Source organism: Osmerus mordax, chromosome 8 (genome assembly GCF_038355195.1).
Source record: "Osmerus mordax isolate fOsmMor3 chromosome 8, fOsmMor3.pri, whole genome shotgun sequence".
Lineage (NCBI taxonomy): Eukaryota > Metazoa > Chordata > Actinopteri > Osmeriformes > Osmeridae > Osmerus > Osmerus mordax.
This window is the reverse complement of record NC_090057.1, coordinates 18,445,379-18,467,611: the sequence shown is the minus strand read 5'-3', so window position 1 is coordinate 18,467,611 and position 22,233 is coordinate 18,445,379. Positions and strand designations below refer to the sequence as shown.

The 22,233-nt window shown below is 42.3% G+C and overlaps 1 protein-coding gene across 1 annotated transcript; it reads left to right on the top strand.

The window, feature by feature from the left end:
• Positions 1 to 8,984: 8,984 nt before the first annotated feature.
• laptm4a (lysosomal protein transmembrane 4 alpha) lies at positions 8,985 to 21,258 on the top strand. The gene is made up of 7 exons (XM_067241648.1): positions 8,985 to 9,163; positions 10,436 to 10,556; positions 14,443 to 14,519; positions 15,732 to 15,854; positions 17,536 to 17,631; positions 17,777 to 17,875; positions 20,389 to 21,258. The coding sequence occupies exons 1-7, from the start codon at positions 9,035 to 9,037 to the stop codon at positions 20,461 to 20,463; spliced, it is 720 nt and encodes a 239-aa protein (XP_067097749.1). The 5' UTR covers positions 8,985 to 9,034; the 3' UTR covers positions 20,464 to 21,258.
• The last annotated feature ends 975 nt before the right edge of the window (positions 21,259 to 22,233 follow it).

The following is a 22,233-nucleotide window of genomic DNA, read 5'->3' as shown; positions in this document are numbered from 1 at the left end:
CATAACTAAGTAGGCTATTTTCGAGTGGGTTACAACTCCATTAATCAGAATATGGTGGCAACAGCCATTGAAGAAAATCCTTTGCAAATTGCGCATCACCCACACTATAAAAGTAGGTAGCGAAATAACGAAACGCTATATATAGTGGGACTGTGAGCGCACGGCTTCGATGTGTCGCATTGGCAACATACGGCTCAAGAAGCTGGCAAAGATACGTAATTCCCTCTGCTGAGAATCTATATCTTTCATAAAGATACTCATGAGGGAATGCGAAAGGGTTTTGTCGGTCTCTAAATGTTCTTGCTCTTCTGAGCGCACCTCTCACTATCCGCGCACCAAGCTCCACAGGATCTTCTATGAACGGTGACGGCATTATCCTCAAGAAGTTGAGGATAATGCCGTAATGAGTTAGTGGGCGGGACTTTTATACCTGATCTCTGATCTCCAACTTAACCTGCTCCCGACCAGGTTAGCCGTTCAGCATGTGTTACCATGGCGACCTACCCCGGTAACAAGTGATCCACCGTCGTAGTACAGAAAACCCTGGGTTGAACCTGAAGTTACCTCACTAACGGCAAATCTTGATTCGTAGTACAGGCCCCTGGTCTTTTGTCAGATGTGTGTATATTGACCAGTTTAGAGCTAAATACTCTTGCCAGAGCCTGGAATCGAACCCGTGTTTTGAGTGACTTTACATGGGTCTCCATCAGGTCAACACATTTGGATTCAAGTTCAAGTAATGCCACTGCATTTCACAGTCAAAACTGTAGTTTATGTCAAGTGTAGATGGAAAAAACTGAACTGACATGGATCCTTTCTTCACTTTTACAGGTCTGGAGGGTCATGCAGAGGCCTGCTCAACACAGATCAATGCAGAGAGCAACAACAGAGAATGCTGAGAGCAACATAGACCCCTTGCTGGACTATCCCTCTCTAGCTGGACAGCTTCATTCAGCTGGCCTGCCCTGCCTGCCTGCAGGCCCTGCTTGCCCCTGCCTGCCAGCCCTCCAGAGACAGTCACCCCACAGACACAGTAGCTCTGCAAACTGCTTCTTTGAGGACATTGATGAAAAAGGACAAACCAGCATTTTTTACTTTGATGAAGTCTAAATGTTTAATCCTTTCCATGTCCCAGTATGCCAAGCTGCTGACTTTGAGTGTCTTAAGTGATGAAACCAGTTCAAGTGATAGACTTTTGACCTGAATCCAATGATTATTCATCTGAATAAACCACTCAAGAGAAGTACTGCTTCTTTATTAATAGTATTTATGTATATATAATTGTGCAGCTCCCCCTGTCAATGATCTAGCACCTCCTCAGCACCTGTATTACAAATTCTCTGGCACCATCCCTGCCCAGGAGTGATTGTAACTAGTGTTGGAAAACATATGTAGTAGGGCAGAATAGAGGGACTGGGCAAAGGGTGCTGGTGTGGAAAGTCCCCAAAAACTGTGCAGAATGGGCAGAAAATATTAGATGACATTGTATCGAGGCCCAATTGGAGAAGAAGCCATAGGATATTTACAATTGTAGTAGGCCTTTAGATCTGTTTTAAAAGTTCAGGGGTGTAATTTGTTGGATATGAAGCCCCCACCCTCCACTCCAGAGACAGTTGGTGACAGAGAGGTGCAGACATTAAGTTAAACATAGTCATGCGTTAGAGTAGAGTAAACAATACACATCCCCCCTTTCTGAATAAAGTTCGACTGATCTGATTTGTTGATTTCTGTTGCTATGAAAACCAGTTTAGCCAAGCTAACTAACATTGTTTTTAGCTAGCTTGCATTACCATTCAATAGCTAACAAAACATTAGTAAAATGTACTAATTGAGCAGAACTTGTTAATGCAGGAGACTCAGAGACCTTAGCACGTCACTAGCATCTCGTCATATCACGCAGTCGGTGCACAGCTAGATAATCAGCTGTCAGCGCTCTTGAGTACCCAGCATGCAGCGCGGCATGAAAATGTGAAATGTGAAAATCTGTGGTTGTCAAGCCATCTTTGAGAAAGTTTTAAAACAATGTTGCGGTTAATATGTATTGATTGTGGGAGGTAATTTTTGGACTTCATCTAAACCTCATGTGGCTGCTGCAGCATTTCTGCTTTGGCATGACCTGCGCTGGGAGAGAGGGAAACAGCATGGATGGGGATAGGGTTGCGTCCAGATGTGTCTTTATATAGGGTGAAATGGAATGAGAAATGCAATACAAAATGTCTGAAAGGGGTGTATTTATGTAAGTGTCCACATTGCCTCAATATCTTTGTGTCAATAAATAAAATATAATTTTGACTGATGGTTTTTCAAACCTTATTGGCTTCAAGGTGACATCATTCTGATGTACCATGCGCAATTTTATGCAATTTTACTTTGAAATGTCAACCGTTTCTTAACCTTTGTCCCAAAGCTGACCAAAGCTCATACTGTGCCCTTTCTACTCATACAGTCTCAACAGTTGGTGTGTAGCAGAGAGGATAGAGAGACTGGCTTGTGACCTTATGCTCATGAGTTCAAATCCCCATTCAGCCTATTGTTGTTGGCCAAACATGAAGTAGTTTTGCTCTCTTGTTGTCCAACTCTCCATCTTCAACAGTGTACATGTTTATAATATTTTGCCATTTTGCGGAGGAACCCGCATCGCTGCTTGCATATTTATATTTTATACAGGTGTCATTTCTGGAGTGGTGGTAGGAGCAGTGTTGGCTATGACTCTAGTAGCATTAATTAAGAAGAAACATGCTGGAGAGTACACCCAGCACCAGCTCACCACTTTAAATGGAGGATTTGACAAACCTACGAGGAAGGAGCAGTTTATAGTGTAGCGGTCCCTCTTAAAGAGGACAGCCATTTATCACCACTATTATTTAGTGGCTATTTTGGAAAGGTAGACATTTTATTGTTGACAAATTTCCGCCCTCTACTGGACGTCACTTTGGATAAGAGTGTCTGCTAAATAGAAACATTAGATCCAGAGGAGGTTCTTTCAGGTTTGATCCCCAGTTTGTTTATAATGTACAATTACAAACCACTTTTGCACCAAAACATCTCACTAATAAGTATGTTTGTTGTATGAGTGACAGAAATTGTTCTACATGTAAAGTGCATCTTTAAAGATGCTGTAAAGCAAATTCCATGATTTGCTTCTCAGTACATTATATACGTGTGAAATGACTTCCTGAAAGCATGTGCAAAGCGCAAAAACTTGCAGTGTTGCACTGAAATGTGGAGTTAGACCATTGAACAGTTTCTTGCCCGTTTTCAGCTCAGATTTTCTATCGGCGGGGCAAAAACCCAACCTATCTACGTCACAGCGACCTATCTATGTCAGATCACAGACGGTTGCATTCTGTTACTCAGCTGGTACGATGCAAAGACAAAACACTCAGAGACTACAGGTAGGTATGGCAAGCCGTTTGATCATTTAACCAATGAATTCTTGATATCCAAAATTCGAATTTTGGATATCCAGAATTGCATTTTGGATATCAACAATTCGAATTTTGGATATCCAGAATTGCATTTTGGATATCAACAATTCGAATTTTGGATATCAACAATTCAATTCTGGATATCAACAATTCGAATTCTTGATATCCAGAATTGAATTCTGGATATCAACAATGTATGCTAATGACTATCATGTGGGCAGGAGTAGGCAGGCTACGTAAATTCTGTTTGCAAAGGCGTAACATTTTCTACGCTAAGAGCGTTGCCCACTGCGGCCATTGCAATCCGTTGGCGTTCGGTTTAGTTCAACATTGATTTTGAAAATTGATTAAGTTGGATGTTTTGAGACCCCAAAAAACGTAATCATTGTCCTAATTTTTATGAATGTATTGTACGTGTAACATATGTGTCAAGGGACAGGATGTGTGTAACTATATAGTTATCTGGGTTCAAATTAAATTCCACTAAATTGGGAGAACTACGCCATCTACTGTTCAAATGTGTACCTGCTCCGAGTAGCTATAGCGTGGCATTGTGGGGAATTTCCAAGAGTATATGGCTACAGCCTCCCACCTCATGCCCTCCCGTCTCATGCCCTCCCGTCTCATGCCCTCCCGTCTCATGCCCTCCCGTCTCATGCTTCTACTTTTCAAAATAAAAGCTCGCCTGGTCCGCTTTTTCTCCTTCCTACTTTGTTGTACGTGTTTTTTTTAAGCTAGACTACAAACTAAAAATCCATTCTACAGCTGCAGCCTGGGAGGCCCGGTTGAGTTTAGGCGTCACAACGACGGTTGAGGTTAGGATTAGTTTATGGCCAGGAGTCGTAGCAGAGGAGAGAGGTTAAGGTCAGCAAGCAGGGTCAAGTAAGAGCACAGAGGTCGAGGTTAAGGTTAGGCACAACCACGACGGTTGGGGGACAATGATGGTCGGTACAGCACACCGCGCATTTTGTCACCTGCGATGTGTTCTTTTTTTTAAAGACACTCATGTAGCCTACCTTAAGGAAAATCACAAAAAGAAACCATCAAAGTCTGCAACCATAAATTTCTCTAGGTAACGTTAATATTCGCTAACAAATGTCAACATAAAACGCTGATGCAGTTTTAAATGAAGGTCATCGCAGGTTTCATCAAATATACGTTAAGATCAGGGACAGAACAATAACATCCAGAAATCAGCAAACTATATGGATAACATTTTTCAATTTCAAGTTTTTCAATTTATTGCAACAAACGTGCTCACGAACTTACCTTTAACTCCATCCGTAAAATAATTTGCGATTTAGTATTTTTGACCCTCACTTACTTACCGTTGGACAGCCTGGGCATGAGATGGGAGGGCATGAGACTGGAGGGCATGAGAGGGGAGGCTGCAGGCTGCAGCCATACCCATCTCCAAGACGGAGCGTGCCTGCTGTTGTCCGTCTACATTCACACGTTTTTCCAATTGTAAATGCAGAAGTAAAACTGGACAACTGACCGGCTCCGAGTGATTTAGAAGACATCTCACATAGGTCACATACGCACGAAAATGTATGAGACTATACCACCCAATACTTCGAAGCATAAAGAATATATTGTGTTTATTAGAATCAGAATCCGGTTTATTCGCCATGTATGTTATACAAACATGAAATTTACTGTGGCAGGGAGGTGCAAAACACTAAACATATACGGATCTTAAATTAAGTAAAAGTACAAAAGTTTAACTATTTCTAAGAACTAAACAATCTAAGAATACAACAATTTAAATATAAAATAAAATTGATATAAAAATAAGAATAGAATGAGCAGCGTGAGTGGTCGACATAGTGCAATCGGATACTGAGAGCAGGTGGCTTATGCATACTGAATTGCCATTAGATGGACTTATAATATTAAATAAGTGAATAATGGTCAATGGGAGTCCTTGGCCTTGTTGAAGAGGCCAGTAGCAGATGGAAAGAAACTGTTCTTATGGCGTGAGGTTTTGGTCCTGATGGACCGCAGCCTTCTGCCGGAGGGGAGTGGCTGGAACAGGGAGTGACCAGGGTGGGAGGGGTCAGCCACAATCTTCCTTGCACGCCTCAGGGTCCTCGAGGTGTGCAGGTCCTCGAGGGTAGGCAGATTGCAGCCGATCACTTTCTCAGCAGTGAGGATGATACGCTGCAGTCTGCTCTTGTCCTTGGTAGTGGCAGCAGCGTACCAGACGGTGATGGAAGAGGTGAGGATGGACTCAATGATGGCTGTGTAGAAGTGCACCATCATTGTCTTTGGCAGGTTGAATTTCTTCAGCTGCCGTAGGAAGTACATCCTCTGTTGTGCTTTTTTGGTGAGGGAGCTGATGTTCAGTTCCCACTTGAGGTCCTGGGAGAGGATGGTGCCCAGGAAGCGGAAGGACTCCACAGTGTTGACTGAGGAGTCGCACAGGGTGATGGGGGTGAGTGGGGCTGTATTCTTCCTGAAGTCCACAACCATCTCCACTGTCTTAAGAGCATTGAGCTCTAAGTTGTTCTGGCTACACCAGGTCACCAGGTTGTCAGCTTCCCACCTATATTCAGTCTCATCCTCGTCAGAGATGAGCCCAATGAGGGTGGTGTCGTCCGCAAAGACTTGTGTTCCCAGCTTAACGCACTGCTTCCTGTCAGACAGGAAGTTTGTGATCCACCTGCAGGTGGAGTCAGGCACGTTCAGCTGGGAGAACTTGTCCTGAAGCAGGGCGGGGATGATGGTGTTGAAGGCAGAGCTGAAGTCCACAAACAGGATCCTGGCATAGGATGCTGGGGAGTCCAGGTGCTGTAGGGTGAAGTGGAGGGCCATGTTAACGGCGTCATCCACAGATCTGTTGGCTCTGTAGGCAAACTGCAGTGGGTCCAGGAAAGGGTCTGTGATGGATTTGAGGTGTGCCAGCACAAGGCGCTCAAAAGACTTCATTACCACAGAGGTCAGGGCGACGGGTCTGTAGTCATTGAGTCCTGTTGGCCTTGGCTTAAAGTTATGCATTGTGCTTATTAAAGTTCTGTCTTATGAACTTAGAAGTGTGCTCAAGCTTAAACATTGTGTCTCACACAGGGCGGGGGGAGTCATGGGTGCGGGCGGAAAGAGGAACAATCCAGACGAGTTTCGACCACAGTGTGGGAAAAAGGCTGTATTTTGTGTCTCTATCTCTTCATTTTCAGAAACAACCTTGAAACCGGGTGGAGACGGCACCCGAGCAGGTGGGACGCGTATAAGAACAACTCCCTGCTGCACAGGAGAACAAGCTCAACCCTCTTCTTGTGTTTTTGTTTTACTGCACTGTATAATATATGCTGGGGCAAGCCAAACTCTGTCGCGGGTAGGAAAACGTAGGCAACCCCAGAGCTCTGTACTTGTTGATTTCCAACTGCTGCATTAAAGCTGATATTATCAGACCTCTGCGACTCCAGACCACTCTTTCTAGAACACAGACCTGTGTCATTGAATACCATCATTACATGTTGGAATAGACACAAAGAATTTCAGTCTTTCAAGCACTACTGGCATACATTAAGCTTTCAATTATTTGTAATAAAACTACTAAACTTTCCTCTTGGAGCTATAGATGCTAAACCGTCCAACACAATCCAAAACCAGCTCATTTTACATAAGTAGGCCTATGTTGTTCATGTGGGAGGAAAAAGGCAGGCATTGTGTTTTATTATTTCACAAATATGTTGAAATGATGCAGTTCATAACAAAAGATGCAGTCATTAATTCCTATGACTTTGGCATTTCCAATGGGTGTTATTAAGCATTCCAATTACAGTCCCAACTTGGACACACATTGCATCACTGTGTCTGTCTCACTGTACATGCATGTACATTATGTACATTCCCATGTACTTAAGTTATTCACTAATCAATAGAACTTTCACAAATAAATAGGAAATGTCATTGGATACTAAGTTAGTATGTAGTATGAGTTTGTTATTGATAAGAGTAGATTGTCTGTAGTCAGGTTGAATAGATGTTCAGGGTCACGAGAAAGTACTGGGTAAACGTCCCTTGTGATGACGGGGAGAGCTCCACCTATGATCTTTCTCTGCCCTAAGTGGTCATGGGCTGGGAGCTGGGAATCTTTCTCTGTGACTGTTGTAACACCATTAATTCCTAACTATCAGCTATGTTGACTTTATTTGGCCCTATAAAACATGATCCTCCGACCTTTGAAGATGGGAGACACGATTGAGACCTAAGCCTGGTGTTGTGTCATCATTTATTGTTAGAGGTCTGTTTTCTCTCCCAATCGGCAGATCAATAATACTTTAGTCACATATAAAAAAACAGAACTGAACTTAGTCTCTGTTAATGAAGACGAACAAGATACTTCAAAGGTGAGTTCTCTGCTGGGGATCATGCTGGACAGCTTGGAGAAAGAGGATGAGAGTAGCTGATGGCCATCATGGACAACCCATCTCATCCACACAGTGATGATGCAATGGAGAACCCGCAGCAACAGAATAGACAGCCAAAATAATTAGAGGGCACAGTACAATCCATTAGCTAGTAAGATAAATGCAGATATGATAAATTTTATTGAATACAATGAAATAAACACGATGGAGATGGTGTATTGCAAACAAACTTTATTAAAAGAAAGCGATTATAATTCGTACAATATAAATGTGACTTTGGATTCATTTAATAGCTTCACATAAAACATTACATTGATACCTGCCCCCTCTAATAACTACTTATCCCTTGCACATGAGATGTAAAGGTAAAAGCTTGTACACAATATGGGCACATTCCTCTGATCTAACGTTGCTGACATATCAAATATCAATCAAATAGTAGTCGGACTACGAGGTGTTGTCTTCTGCTTCTGCTGGTGAGATCAGATTGGATTACCTTTAAAGTCACATTAATATTTTTGCATGTTCAAAAGACCAGCAGCTCAATAAACATAGGTGAACTGTGTCCTTTCTTCAGGCTGAATCCGGGTTGGACACCAGGAGCCGAGTGCACCAGCTGGGCGTAAAAAAGTTGGTCTTAACTCCTACGTCGGTCTTAGTTACGTCCGACTTTGTGATTTGAATTTACACCGAGTGCACCAAGTTTGACAGGCCACGGTCGTAGCTACGCCTGGTTTTAAGATGCGCGTCCTTGTGAAAATGCGAAAGCGTCGATCGTTGCCAAGCAACACATTTAAGAGCCTATCCAAAGCGCACTTAGCTAGCCTATCTCCCTTCAAAACAAGCCATGGATTTAAAAAAGAGAGAAAAGAAAAATACATTTTACTGATAGAGAAATTTGAAAACTTCTAGAGTTGTTTACTCAGAATAGAAGCGTGTTCACGGGGAAATGTAATAATATCAGGACTTCCACCATTACAAACATCTGGCTGAGCCAGCCTGCCACAGGGGACAAACGAATTACTATCGATTAACGTAAAAAGAATGAGCTGTAAAGCAGACGTTTGGTTCAATGCTCCTCAATCCTGCATAACTATTGGTCAATTTGATATGTTTGTCAAAATAAGTAAAGTTCTCGTTTTTTCAAAATCGCGGTATTCATTAAGTGGGCGTTCCCAAATCATCGATGTTGTTGATGGTGAAGAAGATTGTCTTCATCGCGTAGACCTCCCGATGTTTCTCCCCACTTTACAGGACGACATGCATACTTTTAAACCAAGTCGAGACAGGCTCTACACCACAAGATGTTGTGGGTGTTGCCATGTGAGGACGGGAACAATCATTCTTGGGACATGGTACATGGTACGTAAAATGGTCGACTGAGCTACAGTAGCTGTTCGGTGCTAGCAGATTAGCTAGCTGCTTAGCTTTCCTTCCTGTCCTGCCATCTCGGTTCAGGCTACCGAAATCTGGCTCAGTTTTCATCAGACACCACCAAGGATACTGTGTCTAGCCTTTCTACGTGCCGTGCTACTGTAATTTAAGTAAACAAACAAGTTAATAAATGTTTAGTTTTTGCTACCAAATTATTCGTTTATCAATGCTGATGTAGTCTAGTCCATTTCTAGCATATTCGATTTTGGATGAAAGCTAGCCTAGTACTGTACTGTACTGACAGTTGACTGGCAGCTAGCTACTGTAGACTAGCTATATTATAGAGCTAGACTATCTAGCTAATAATCACCGACCATTTATTATTAGTGCTCACTAGTAGCAATGCTATCTGCAACTTGTCTCTAACGTGTACACCAAAAATGCTTTGTTAGCCGGCTATTGTATTTCAGTGTATAGTAGTTGGAGCTGAAGTTAATTAGCTGTCTATCTTCAATATGAGGGGGTCCCTTCCATATTTGTCAGATTTTTTTTTACGGTACAAGGTTGTCTTGAATTAATTTTACGTGAAATACACCCGTGGAAAGGCACTAGCTAGTGGTCGGACTGGAATTTTTATTTAATCCCTAAGGGCATCCTATGTTACGCAACCGCTGTTGGCAATATCTACCCTGCGTTTATGAAACTCGTCTGCAGGCCTTGAAATTAAAGTAACTGCAGAGCCCATATTGTCTTGTGTACCCGTTTGATTCTTGAGCCATGATACGATATCCCACCATAGACAATTTTTAATTTTAGTTGCGAGTCATTTATAGATTTTGAGTTGGTAACACTTTATCAAAACCGTTTCTAACAACACACTCCTATCAAACGATGGCTATTTACCAAGTAGCTACAACATCGTTATGTACGCATATCAGAGGAATCCATAACCCTAGTTAGTCAGAACATAACCTGTAAAAGAGGATTATTCAACCATTTGAAGAGGACCATACAGCTGGAATTACTTATTGAAGTTAATAATATGTGTAAACTGTAACTTCCGTTAATGGTGTTTGCTTCACTACTCTGCTAAAAACTTAATTCAAAGTGTTTGCATATCAAGTGTTGCACTAGGGTTTTTGTCTCCCAACTGAACTGACAAGTTGTATTAACTTGGGTTATTAGGCAGAGATGTAGCCTAACATTTGTAAAAAATCTAGTTATGTAACTCTCTTGCTTAATGTTTCACTGTCTCTCCAGGTGGTGAACCTGTTAATGGGCATCCTTCTAACAGTGGCAGTGACCCACCCGGAGAAAGTGCCCACAGTGGACCTGCAGTATGAGGTCATCGAGCATTACTTTGCCTCGGACAGGGTGTCAGGTAAGTGAAGGCACTACGACACTATACACACTCAAACTGTGTGCCACTACGGTTGGGCGATATGATGAATATATTGGGAATGGACAGTGGGCTGAATCCATCGTTGTGTGCATCTTTTGTATCTTTTATGTCTTAGTGTTGGTTATTTAAATGTGAATATATGTTCTTTGGTAAGTATATATTCTTTAGCAAAGGTATTTAAGATTAATATCTGGGTATACAAGTTACTAACTTGATCTATACAAGTTACTAACTTAAACCCCCCCCCACCCCACCGGAGACGACCTTTCACGGGTGTTCGCGCCTCCGATTTTACAGTTTTCTTGTGCTTGTGCGGCTATATTTCGAAGCGGCTTATAGTCCGGTTATAGAACAAAAAAGTGGCTTCTCTCAAGATCTCTACTGACCGTGCAGCTAATTTTATGCTCAACACTTGAACGGGGGCTTATTACTTGAAAGAGGAATTATTTACTGTTTTCTCAGTAAATAATAATAAATAATAACATTTCTCACTATCAGGGCTTGGAAATACAGTGACTTGCTAAAGTAGGCAAATGGCTAGTAGAACATAACATTTCATAATAATTTCAGTTAATCAAACAGCTGCAAACCCAGTGAAATGTTATAGGCTAGGCTAGCTAGCAAAATAACGCTAGCATCGCTAACAACATTACTAATTCAACTTTGGTAGTCTAACCGAGCTCTTTGTAAGTTCGTTTTAGATATAATTGTATATGATAGTGTGGACAATAAGACACGGACACGGTCTCTTTTCATAACTTGTATTTTACCACTGCTCTTCTTGACATCGCCATTCGAACAGCCGTCACTGATTTCACGTAATGCTTTCAGCATCAAGCCTACGGCAACTCCCGAGGGACAAAACACCCTTGTCCGTTGTCACATAGAAAGGTCTGCTGCAGTAGGCTATCCTCAGGATTTGCAAGCTAGCTAAATGTATAATATATCTAAATCATTTTGTAGACATAACAATGGATTCTGCCACTAAATGAGTGACTTGGATTTATTTCTGGACATACTATCCACAAACGAAGTGTGTTACACAATGCTGTAAGATCGCCTATACTCGTGCATTGCTCTTGGTACCCAGAATGCCCTGCGGCAAGCTGAAAAGCTACTAAGTTAAGGGCATTAGCTTAGTTAAATAAGCATTGCTTGGAGTTCTATTGTTGTGTTTGTTCTGTTTTGATATGTGTAATGCTATGGTCTATAGTTTAGATAATTTGAGTGTTCACCCTGATTGGCAATGTTGTCTAGTTAGATCGCTATCCAAGCTGTCCGCAACCATAGCATGAACGTGCAAGTGATCATATTTCAGCAATGTTCACGCAATGGTAACATTGTTTGCTTATAAAGTGCGGTTCATACTCTGATTTACAAACACAAAGTGCTCATTCTGGGGGGGTGCGGCTTGTACATGATGCAGCTTATTTACCGTAAAATACGGTATGTTGCTTCACTTCGTGTGCCTGCGGCTCGACCATTGCAGTTTACAACTTTAGCAGGACTACTTACTCGGCGTGAGAAATACAAAGTGTGGCGTGAGACCTTGTGAACTGGATGAAATGCGTGTCTCACGGCCAATGCGTGAGAGTTGGCAGCCCTGGGTGCGACAGATTACAACACTCACAGAATCGGTTTTGAGTCACATGGGATCATTCTGCAGAAAAAGGAAGACAACTTTGCTTTCTGTGTATTGGAATATTACTAGTAATAACTTTATGCAACTTAAATTATTTGGAAGGCTTTTCAAGTTCTACCACTCCTCAGATAGCCTGGACTGTGACTGCACTTTTTTTCTCTCACTACTTTCCTTTTACAACGCACGCATCCCAAATCGATTCATTGGGATTCAACATGCCCTGTTCTCAACACGCAATTTAATTTTAACTAGCTCACTCTGTCTGTTGGTGGTCCACAAGAAATGCATGAGTGTACGTGGTCACAGCTATTGTGAAGTTGAGAATTTTCAAATTAGCACATGAGAGTAAAATACACAACACGTCTTGTCTTTATCACTGCAACTCTGCTTTGAGATTTAAGGAATTAGTACTTTAAAAGTAACAGCGGCAGAATTGTATTTCACATGATGGTTAAACTTTGCAATTACTTGATCAACTAGGGGCCATTACACCACTACCTACAAATTGGCCAATACACCTGCAGTCGACGATTGAAGCAGTGACGGTTGTCAAAAAGGACATTTGTACACCCAACCCTACTACAAACAAGCAAGCATGCACATTCAAAAGCCATTTTGGTGTTATTCATTCAGCCCCTTGCTCTTACACTGCTGCACTCAAGAATCAAACTTCTTCTAATGCAGCCCTGATGACTAGAAGTAAATGCCCAGTTCCAAATTTTTTGAATGATTTAGCTATCTAGAGAGTTTGGTTTATGTCTGAACGTGTTTTCCTATTTTTTGGGGGTTGAGTTCAGTTAGCTCGGTTGCAAAAGGCCTGTGACTTTCCTAGAACTTGACTTACTCAGAGTTAAGAGGTTGGTAACTGAACCAGACTTTACCATCATCTGGCCAGAAGCACAGGTGAAGGTTAGCATGCACCCAGTGCTACACAATGTCAGCATTCAGCAATCGAACTCATTGAGTTACTCATTACGAATAGTAACCTTGTCTGTGCCTAGGGTTCCTCAGTACAGCAATCAGTGTCATACTGATGATTATGGGAGTGTATTGTTTACAGGGAAACAAACGGTTATATGAACCTCCAAGGGTCCCTAGCGGGAAAGACAATATGAAAAACAAAACTCAGAGAGTAAAGTGTATGAGAAAAGATATGTTCAAGCCCCCAAAAATGTTTTCTTACACTATCTTTTTCACAACATACAAAATTATAAAATTTGGGACGTCTTGTCCCTAATTATACATTTGGGAGTGTCATAATTTTATCTGTCTTACTTGTAAAAAAAATTTACCCGTCTTTCTCTCCTCTATATTATATTTCACACAGGCATAAAAATGTAAATACAGTTACATCCTGTTGGCATATACTCGTCTCAGGATGTCTAGACATATTTTAGTGAATGGATGGGGCCTACGAAGAGGACAGAGTCGAATATATCTGTGAACCGGCAGGTTTCACCCGCATGCGTCGTTTTAGACGTCTGGATTCACGCTCATTTGTGTGAATACATTTTTGGCTCTGCACCTCTGTGGAGCACACGCTTGTTCTTACTCATTTCCAGCTGTGTGTGAGTTTTGGGAGGTGCTAGGCTGACACGCCCAGGAGGATACAGATTACTTTATCCTCGCTAGGCCCTTGTACATCCTATGTTGACGCTGAGTGAAAGGCTGCAAAACAGTAAGGGCTCCCCAGAGCTGGCCCTTAAAAGACAGTTAGTCAGCAAGTCACGGCCTGAGAGACTATCCAGTTACATAGTGATCAATCCTCCTACATGGCCACTCTAAGGTACACACTGGTCTAAGTGCTCTTTGGTAAATTAAAAGTAAGTACACATCCCCAATTTCAGCTGTAGCACATTTCTTTATATTAAAAGAAAAAATATATGTAAAAGTTGCAGATGGGGGATTTTTCACAAATATTCATTTTCGAGCTTTCTCAAATGCTTAATATATTAACAAACCAATTCACACAACCCCTCCTTGGACCTTTAAAATGTTATCAGCATTTTTGGGTACAGTGCATTCCATGTCTTTGTGCATGTCTTCCCATCTCACTGTCCCCTACATTTGCTGTCTATTCTCTTACTAGCCCAATCAAGCTGAAAAAGGCAACAAACATAATAAAAAATACTTAGCTAAAAATGTATTTGCATTTTAGTTGTTTATTTAGTCAATACGTTATTTGTGACAGCACAACCAATGGTCTCTCTGTCTTGCTTGTAGAGAATGCCTGTGTTGGATTTGCCATCTCTCTTCTGATGCTCACCATCAGTTCCATGATGGTGTATGGAGCCATTACCGTAAGTGTGTGCGTGTGCCACACTTTAGCACAAGTGTGTGCATTTCTTTTTATTAGATTTTTTATTCATCTACATTTTGTCCACATTGGAATTTATGACACCATTTAAAATTCAATTCAGTCACTAATATGTCAGCTTTGGGAGATGAGACTGCAGGATCAGATTATTTGTTCAAAATGGACTCAAATACCTATAAACCATACTGTATGTGAGCTTTGTTCTCATGTCATCTAAAAACAGCTCTGTGATTGTAGCTATTCTAAACTTTGCCCACCCTGGTTTTTGTTATTTTGTGATTTCAAGAATCAAACATATGAAGGTAAATTAGGGTATAAAAGATAACGCACCTGTATATGAACTGTTTATTCCAACCATCCAGATGAAGGTTAAGGAGAGTGAGTTAGTGTCATGTTTATGATATGATCTTTGCTTCCCAAGCCTGCTTGATGACCTCAACACACGACAGGTTGGATGGCTCCAGTATTTGACGTAGAACTCATCCTAATCGCTAGTTAAATTAGCCGGGTGCAGCCAACCAATGACATCTTGTTGCTGGTCTGGGTCAGTGGTCTGTGCTAGCGTTGTGCGTTTTCTGCGTCAGCTACATTCTCTTAGGTAACCCCTGTGGATACCTGTCTTCACTATGACAAGCTCTGTTGCTGTAGAATCAACGGTTCCCTACACAGTTGTGCACTTATAGACAAACTCCTTAAAATAATATCCAATGTAATGCTGTTTCATTCCTTTAACTGCTGCACTTACGTAATGCTCTTTTTAAATATTGCTTTGGATACAAACATCTGCTTAAATATATTATTTCTATTTACTGTATGTATTCTGTTTCTCTCAACTTTCTTTTAATACCCAGTAGCTGCTTCCAATATAATTACGGTAGACTCCAGAATGTGACCTCACACTCAACACTTGCTAGAACCAATTAACAAAGCACTCATGCATATCAATGTGGTACAGCAACATCTGTATACGCCTAGAAACTGACACTGAAAGCATGGTCATATTTATCCCCTTTTTCTTACAACATCTCTTGTGGGTCAGGGATCTTTTTCTCTTTCAAAATACAAATACCCAAACTAGTTTGTTCCCGTTAAGAGTCTGTTAGTTTTGGTGACGTGTTGTACAGTAGGGCCATGGGTGTGTGAAAAGAGGTTGATGGTAAGAAATGTCTCCCTGTTTTCTTCCCCGTCTTCTCAGCATCGTGATGGCTGGCTCATCCCTTTCTTCTGCTATCAGCTGTTTGACTTTGTCCTGAGCTGCCTGGTGGCTGTCAGCTCGCTCACATACCTGCCCCGCATTAAGGACTACCTGGACCAGCTGGTCAGTCTCACCCGGACACACATATGGAGAAATATAGAGTTGGAAAAACGATTTAATTCCACAGCAGTGGTGCTCTTTGACAATGGGAGTCTCTTTTATAGTGCTGTTTAACATGACTCTAACGTAGGAATGGACAGTGCATTCGGAAAGTATTCACAGCGCTTCACTTTTTACACATTTTATGTTACAGACAAAATTGATTAAATTCATTTTTTCCTCAGAATTCTACACACAATACCCCATAATGACAAGATTAAAAGTAGTTTTTGAAATTTCTGCTATTAAAAAAACAACAACTAAAGAATCAAATGTTTCAAGTATTCACAGCCTTTGCCATGGCATTCAAAATTGAGCTCAGGTGCATCCTGCTTCCACTGATCATCCTTGAGATGTTTCTACAACTTGATTGGAGTTCACCTGTGGTAAATTCAGTCGATTGGAAAGGATTTGGAAAGCACACACCTGTCTATATAAGGTCCCACAGTTGACAGTGCACAAACCAAATTCAAGGAATTGTCTGTAGACCTCCGAGACAGGATTGTATCAAGGCACAGATCTTGGGAAGGGCACAGAAATATTTCTGCTGCATTGAAAGTCCCTATGAGCACACTGACCTCCATCATCCAAAAATGGAAGAAATTTGGAACCACCAGGACTCTTCCACTCTTCAGTAAAAGGCACATGACAGCCCGTCTGCAGTTTGCCAAAAGGCACCTGAAGGACGCTCAGACCATGAGAAACAAAATTATCTGGTCTGATGAAACAAAGATTGAACTCTTTGGCCTGAATGCCAAGCATAATGTCTGGAGGAAACCAGGCATCACTCATCACCTGGCCAATACCATCCCTACAGTGAAGCATGGTGGTGGCAGCATCATGCTGTGGGGATGACTTTCAGCGGCAGCAACTGGGAGGCTCGTCAGAATTGAGGGAAAGATGAATGCAGCAATGTACAGAGACATCCTTGATGAAAACCTGCTCCAGAGCGCTCTGGACCTCAGACTGGGGCGAAGGTTCATCTTCCAACAGGACATCAACCCTAAGCACACAGCCAAGATGACAAAGGAGTGGCTTTGGGACAACTCTGTCAATGTCCTTGAGAGGCCCAGCCACAGCCCAGACTTGAACCCGATTGAACATCTTTGGAGAGATCTGAAAATGTATGTGCACCGACGCTCCCCATCCAACCTGATGGAGCTTTAGGTCCTGCAAAGAAGAATGGGAGAAAATGCTGTAAATACTTATGTAACTGTAAAATGTTCGTTCTTAATTTTTTGCAAATCCATTAAATATAAAAAATATTATGGGGTATTTTGTGTAGAATTGAGGAAAACATGTCTTGAATCCATTTACAGAGGCTGTAATAATAACAAAATGTGGAAAAAGTGAAGCGCTGTGAATACTTTCCGGATGCATTGTATAAAGACATATGGCCTATTTCAACAGTCCAAATATTTGGTTGAAATATTTTCTTCTTTTTACGATTGCTTCTCAATTGTCTTTTGTACACATTACCTGCAGTCACCACAAACATGCATAGTGCTAGATTTCAATGTTTTACAAAAGTGTTCGACTTGTGGAACTGAGAGCTTCTGGCTCGTCATGGCAAAAAAGTATTGTATATGCGTTTTTAGTTTTTTGTGGTCATCTTTTGTCTGTTTCCACCTCCTCTCCCCTCCAGCCGGATTTCCCCTACAAGGACAACCTCCTGTCCCTGGACTCCAGCTGTCTCCTGCTCTTTGTTCTAGTCTTCTTCGCTTTCCTCATCATCCTGAAAGTAAGAGTGGGACATCCAAACCCTGACTGAGTCATTTCATCATTAAATCATCTTCAAGTATCTGTTTAATAGTTTGTTCTCAGAGCATGTAGCCTAGACTGGTCACTATACAAAGTCACTCAACATAGCTGTTTTTGATTTTCAGGCTTACCTGATCAACTGCGTGTGGAACTGCTACAAGTATATTAACAACAGGAACATGCCAGAGATTGCCGTATACCCTGCTTTTGAGGCCCCCCCTCAGGTATGTTTCTGAACCCCTCCGGTTCTTTAGAGGGCAGTGCAATGTGTGACGTAGTTTCGATAAGCTGTTTGCGCAAAATAAATAGGCATTTAAATATATAAATGTATTGCCACCATTTTGTGCTGCCTGAGCGTCCAAATGTGCCCTGATGGGCACAGACTCCAATTGAGTTTACACCGAATCAACTCACCGACATCTTAATCACAAGCTGCACAACAACCAGTGCAACAGTAGATCAAATGAGAAGTCTTTAGGCAAATGGCTGTGTTTACATACAATTTACATTTATGCATTTAGCAGATGCTTTTATCCAAAGCGACTTCCAAGAGAGAGCTTTACAAAAGAGGTCACTGATCATAACAACGAGATAGCCCCAAACATTGCGAGCAGCCAAAACATGAAGCATACATTGTGGAAAACCAAATAAGTGCCAAATAACCATAAGAGCATGCAGTTCAACAAGTTACAATTGAACAACATGAAACTCCCCACAAGAGTGCAAGAGTGTACCTGTAGAACAGTAAAAACATTTCACAGCGAGTACAAGAATTTGAAATCGTTACAACTAACCAACAAGAGCAACAAGTCTCTCAATACGAGTCATTTTGATCCTGGAGGAAACTAACATCAGGTCCAGCCAAGCATTCCTAAGTGCCGTTGTACTCCCGGAACAAGTGCGTCTTGAGCCTTTTCTTGAAGGTGGGGAGACAGTCAGTGTCCCTGATGGAGGTGGGGAGTTGATTCCACCATTGGGGGGCCAGACAGGAGAAGAGCTTGTGTTGGGACCGGGCGCTCTTGAGCGGTGGGACCACCAGACGGTTGTCAGAAGAAGACCGTAGGTGGCGGGGGGGGGGGGGGGTGTAAGGCTGGAGGAGAGACTTGATGTAGTCGGGTGCAGTCTCGTTCACCGTTGGGAAGGTCAGTACCAGAGTCTTGAATCTGATACGGGCCGTGATGGGAAGCCAGTGGAGGGAGATGAACATGGGTAACATGGGAGCGTCTGGGTAGAATGAAGACCAGACGGGCCGCCGCGTTCTGAATCCTCTGGAGAGGGCGGGTTGCGCATGCTGGGAGACCGGCGAGCAGCGAGTTGCAGTAGTCCAACTTTGAGAGGACAAGTGCTTGGACTAGCAGCTGGGTGGAATGCTCAGATAGGTATCTCCTGATCTTCCGGATGTTGTAGAGGGTGAATCTACACGACCGGGAGACCGCAGCAATGTGGGCCGTGATGGAGAGCTCGTCATCCATGGTCACCCCGAGGTTCCTGGCAGAGGGTGAAGGGGTCACCGTCGCCGATCCCAGTGTGATTGAGAGATCGTGGGAGATGGAGGGTTTGGCCGGGATGATGAGGAGTTCTGTTTTGGCGAGGTTCAGCTGGAGGTGGTGCTCTGTCATCCAGGCGGAGATGTCTGTGAGGCAGGCCTCGATCCTAGCTGAGATCCCCGGATCAGTCGGGGGGGGAACGACAGGTACAGCTGCGTGTCGTCAGCATAGCAGTGGTAGGAGAAGCCATGGGAGGTGATGATTGGTCCAAGCGAGGTGGTGTAGAGGGAGAAGAGGAGGGGTCCAAGGACAGATCCCTGTGGGACTGCCTGACACTTTGCCTCCCCAGGAGACCTGGTAGGATTTTCCCGACAGGTAGGATGAGATCCACTGAAGTGCAGTGCCAGTGATGCCCATTTCAGAAAGTCTGGCCAGCAGGATTTGATGGTTAACCGTATCAAATGCTGCAGAAAGGTCCAGCAGAATGATGACGGATGACCTCGAAGCCGCTCTGGCAGACTGGAGGGCCGTGGTGACTGACAGGAGGGCAGTTTCTGTGGAGTGGCCAGTCTTGAAGCCCGATTGGTTGGGGTCAAGCAGGTTGTTCTGAGAGAGGAAGTTTGACAGTTGGTTAGATACAGTGCGTTCAATTGTTTTAGAAAAGAAGGTAGTAGTGATACCGGTCTGTAGTTCCAGCTGTCTGTAGAGGACAGCTGGGTTACTGGAGGGTTTTTTGAGTAGAGGGCTAACTCTGGCCTGTTTGAAGGCAGAGGGGAAAGTGCCGGAAGTAAGACAAGAGTTAAGGACATGAAGAAGAAAAGTTATGATGGAGGGAGAGATGGTTTGAAAGAGAGGGGAGGGGACTGGATCAAGGGGACAGGAGGTGGGGCGATGAGAGAGAATGTGGTCAGAGATCTCTGCCTCGGACAGGGGAGAGAAAGCGTTTAGACATTTAGTTGGGTCAGTCATAGAGGGTGAGTGGGTAGGAAAGGTGGGTTCAGGGAACTGACTGCTAATGTCAGCAACTTTTTTCTCAAAGAGTGTGTTCATCCAGTAGGGGGCATTCTTTTCTTATCCTTTTGAGAATAACCGTTGACACGGTCATATGGATTGATGCAGGTCAGCTCTCATGTATAGATTGCTTTAAGGCGATTTGAAAGCTGAAGTTTGGGTCCACTGTGAAGCACGTTGTGTAATCTTAACACATTTGCTAATACTTTTGAATCCCATTTTTTCTTCTGCTCCCTCAGTACATCCTGCCCACCTATGAGATGGCCATGAAGATGCCAGACAAGGAGCCTCCCCCTCCCTACATGCCTGCTTGAGCACCCCGACACACACACACACACACACACCACTTTCTCCACTTAGTGCCCTCCCTCACCCCACTTATCACACCCACCATCTACTGTGTATGTGGCCAACAACTTGTTTTGACCCTGCCAATGCTGTTCTAGAGAAAAGGGTAGTTGACCCCCCCTTCCGTTATTCAATCCTAACCTCACAGTCTTGTTGATATCTGAGAGGGGCAGAAGATGAGTATAGAGTATAAAAAAACAAGCTGTTTTATATTTTCTCCCATGTCTTAGTAAAAGAAAAAAAGGGGGGGGGGGGGTATTGTGAAAGTACCATCACTCGAATGCTTATTGTCAATCAGTAGAAATGCCAAGTTCTCAGATTGATACGAGTGAAACATATGAAAAGAAAACTAGACAATCCACTTATGATAACTTTTGAATCATGCGTTAATTATATGTTAAGATTCTAGGTTTAAACAAGTTTGATGGGGAAGCTTGTAGCACTTTTTCCTTCTCTATCATTATTTAGGCCCATTATGCCAATTTATGTCCCATCAGTCCACCCACTTGTGTGCCATGTTCCTATTCTCTCTTTTGTGATCCTGTGTTGTGTAGCTAAACTAATGAGTAGTGTTTCAGCATTGAGGCCTTACACTGCTGGCTAAGAAGATAAATGTCACTGAAGTTGCTTCCCAGGAACCTGAAGGGGAACAAGTGTCGTGAACATTAGTGGATGCATGCAACTCTTTCTTCCTTTCTTTACTTTTCATGTGTTTTGATCTTTGTGGACAACAAATGGCTTTAATAAACATTTGTACCCATCGTCTGATTTATTGATGGATATTTTGTGTCAACTTGTGTGTAGTATGTGTATAATATGTTACCTTTCAGATGGCACAACCTTATGGCATACAACAAAGTGGTTTGGGACTTCTAAAATACATCTACAAAAAAAGTTTACATAGAATCATGTTTTAGACTTCTGGTAGAGCAGTTTTTTATAAATGACAACCATAATCCTGCATCTTGCACATTTGTGAAAAAGGTTAATTGACTGGTAAGGCATGAGTTAACTAGAATGATTAATTGTTGACTAAATGTTCAGTACAAAAATGTATTGAGCCAAATGTGTAAAACTCGAATACCTACATCCATATGAGATTGTCATGCAGGACTTTGAGTTTTGTATCAACCAGGAAAGTTGACTGGTGCCATCATTTTGTAAATGGGAGGGGGGTTATAATTTTGTGTGACAGGGAAACGTGGATAGCCTTTAGGCACAGTTGACTCAAAAGGCTTGAACATACTTTGCCTTGCAAAATACTAATTATTTTGGTCAATAATAAATGACCAACCTTTTCCAACATTAGTCTAAAAAAAAATTATTACAACAATTTCTGTTCAATGACACACAAGGCTACCCCATATTGATAAAAGTTTTTGCCAATGAGATATTTAGTATTTTATTTTCTACATTTAGAAAATATATTCAATTTAGACAATAGGCTGTAAGATTGAAAGGTGTTTTGCAAGACACAACCCTTAAAATTGGACAAAAGAGCCTATTCTCAAAATGTGTATTGCAATGCCGTTATCAAATAGATTGTCTCTTTGATGTTTAAGTTTGTTATGAAACTACATGGGAGGTCTCAGAATTCTTCTATCCTCTCAAGAGCAAGTGTGCGTCAAAACTTGTAATGCATCTGGATTGGACAAGACTTTCACACGTGCTATGGTCCATGACCTTCAAATTGGCCTCAACGGTACAGCTGGGTACACAGAGGCCTGCGTTTCTTG

Bases quoted from the DNA above. Each gene is read 5' to 3' on its own strand.
- laptm4a (XM_067241648.1), top strand. From the start codon at position 9,035: ATGTTTCTCCCCACTTTACAGGACGACATGCATACTTTTAAACCAAGT. The intron at 9,164-10,435 runs GTACGTAAAATG...CTGTCTCTCCAG, and splicing joins TTCTTGGGACATGGTACATG to GTGGTGAACCTGTTAATGGG. The intron at 10,557-14,442 runs GTAAGTGAAGGC...TCTTGCTTGTAG, and splicing joins TGCCTCGGACAGGGTGTCAG to AGAATGCCTGTGTTGGATTT.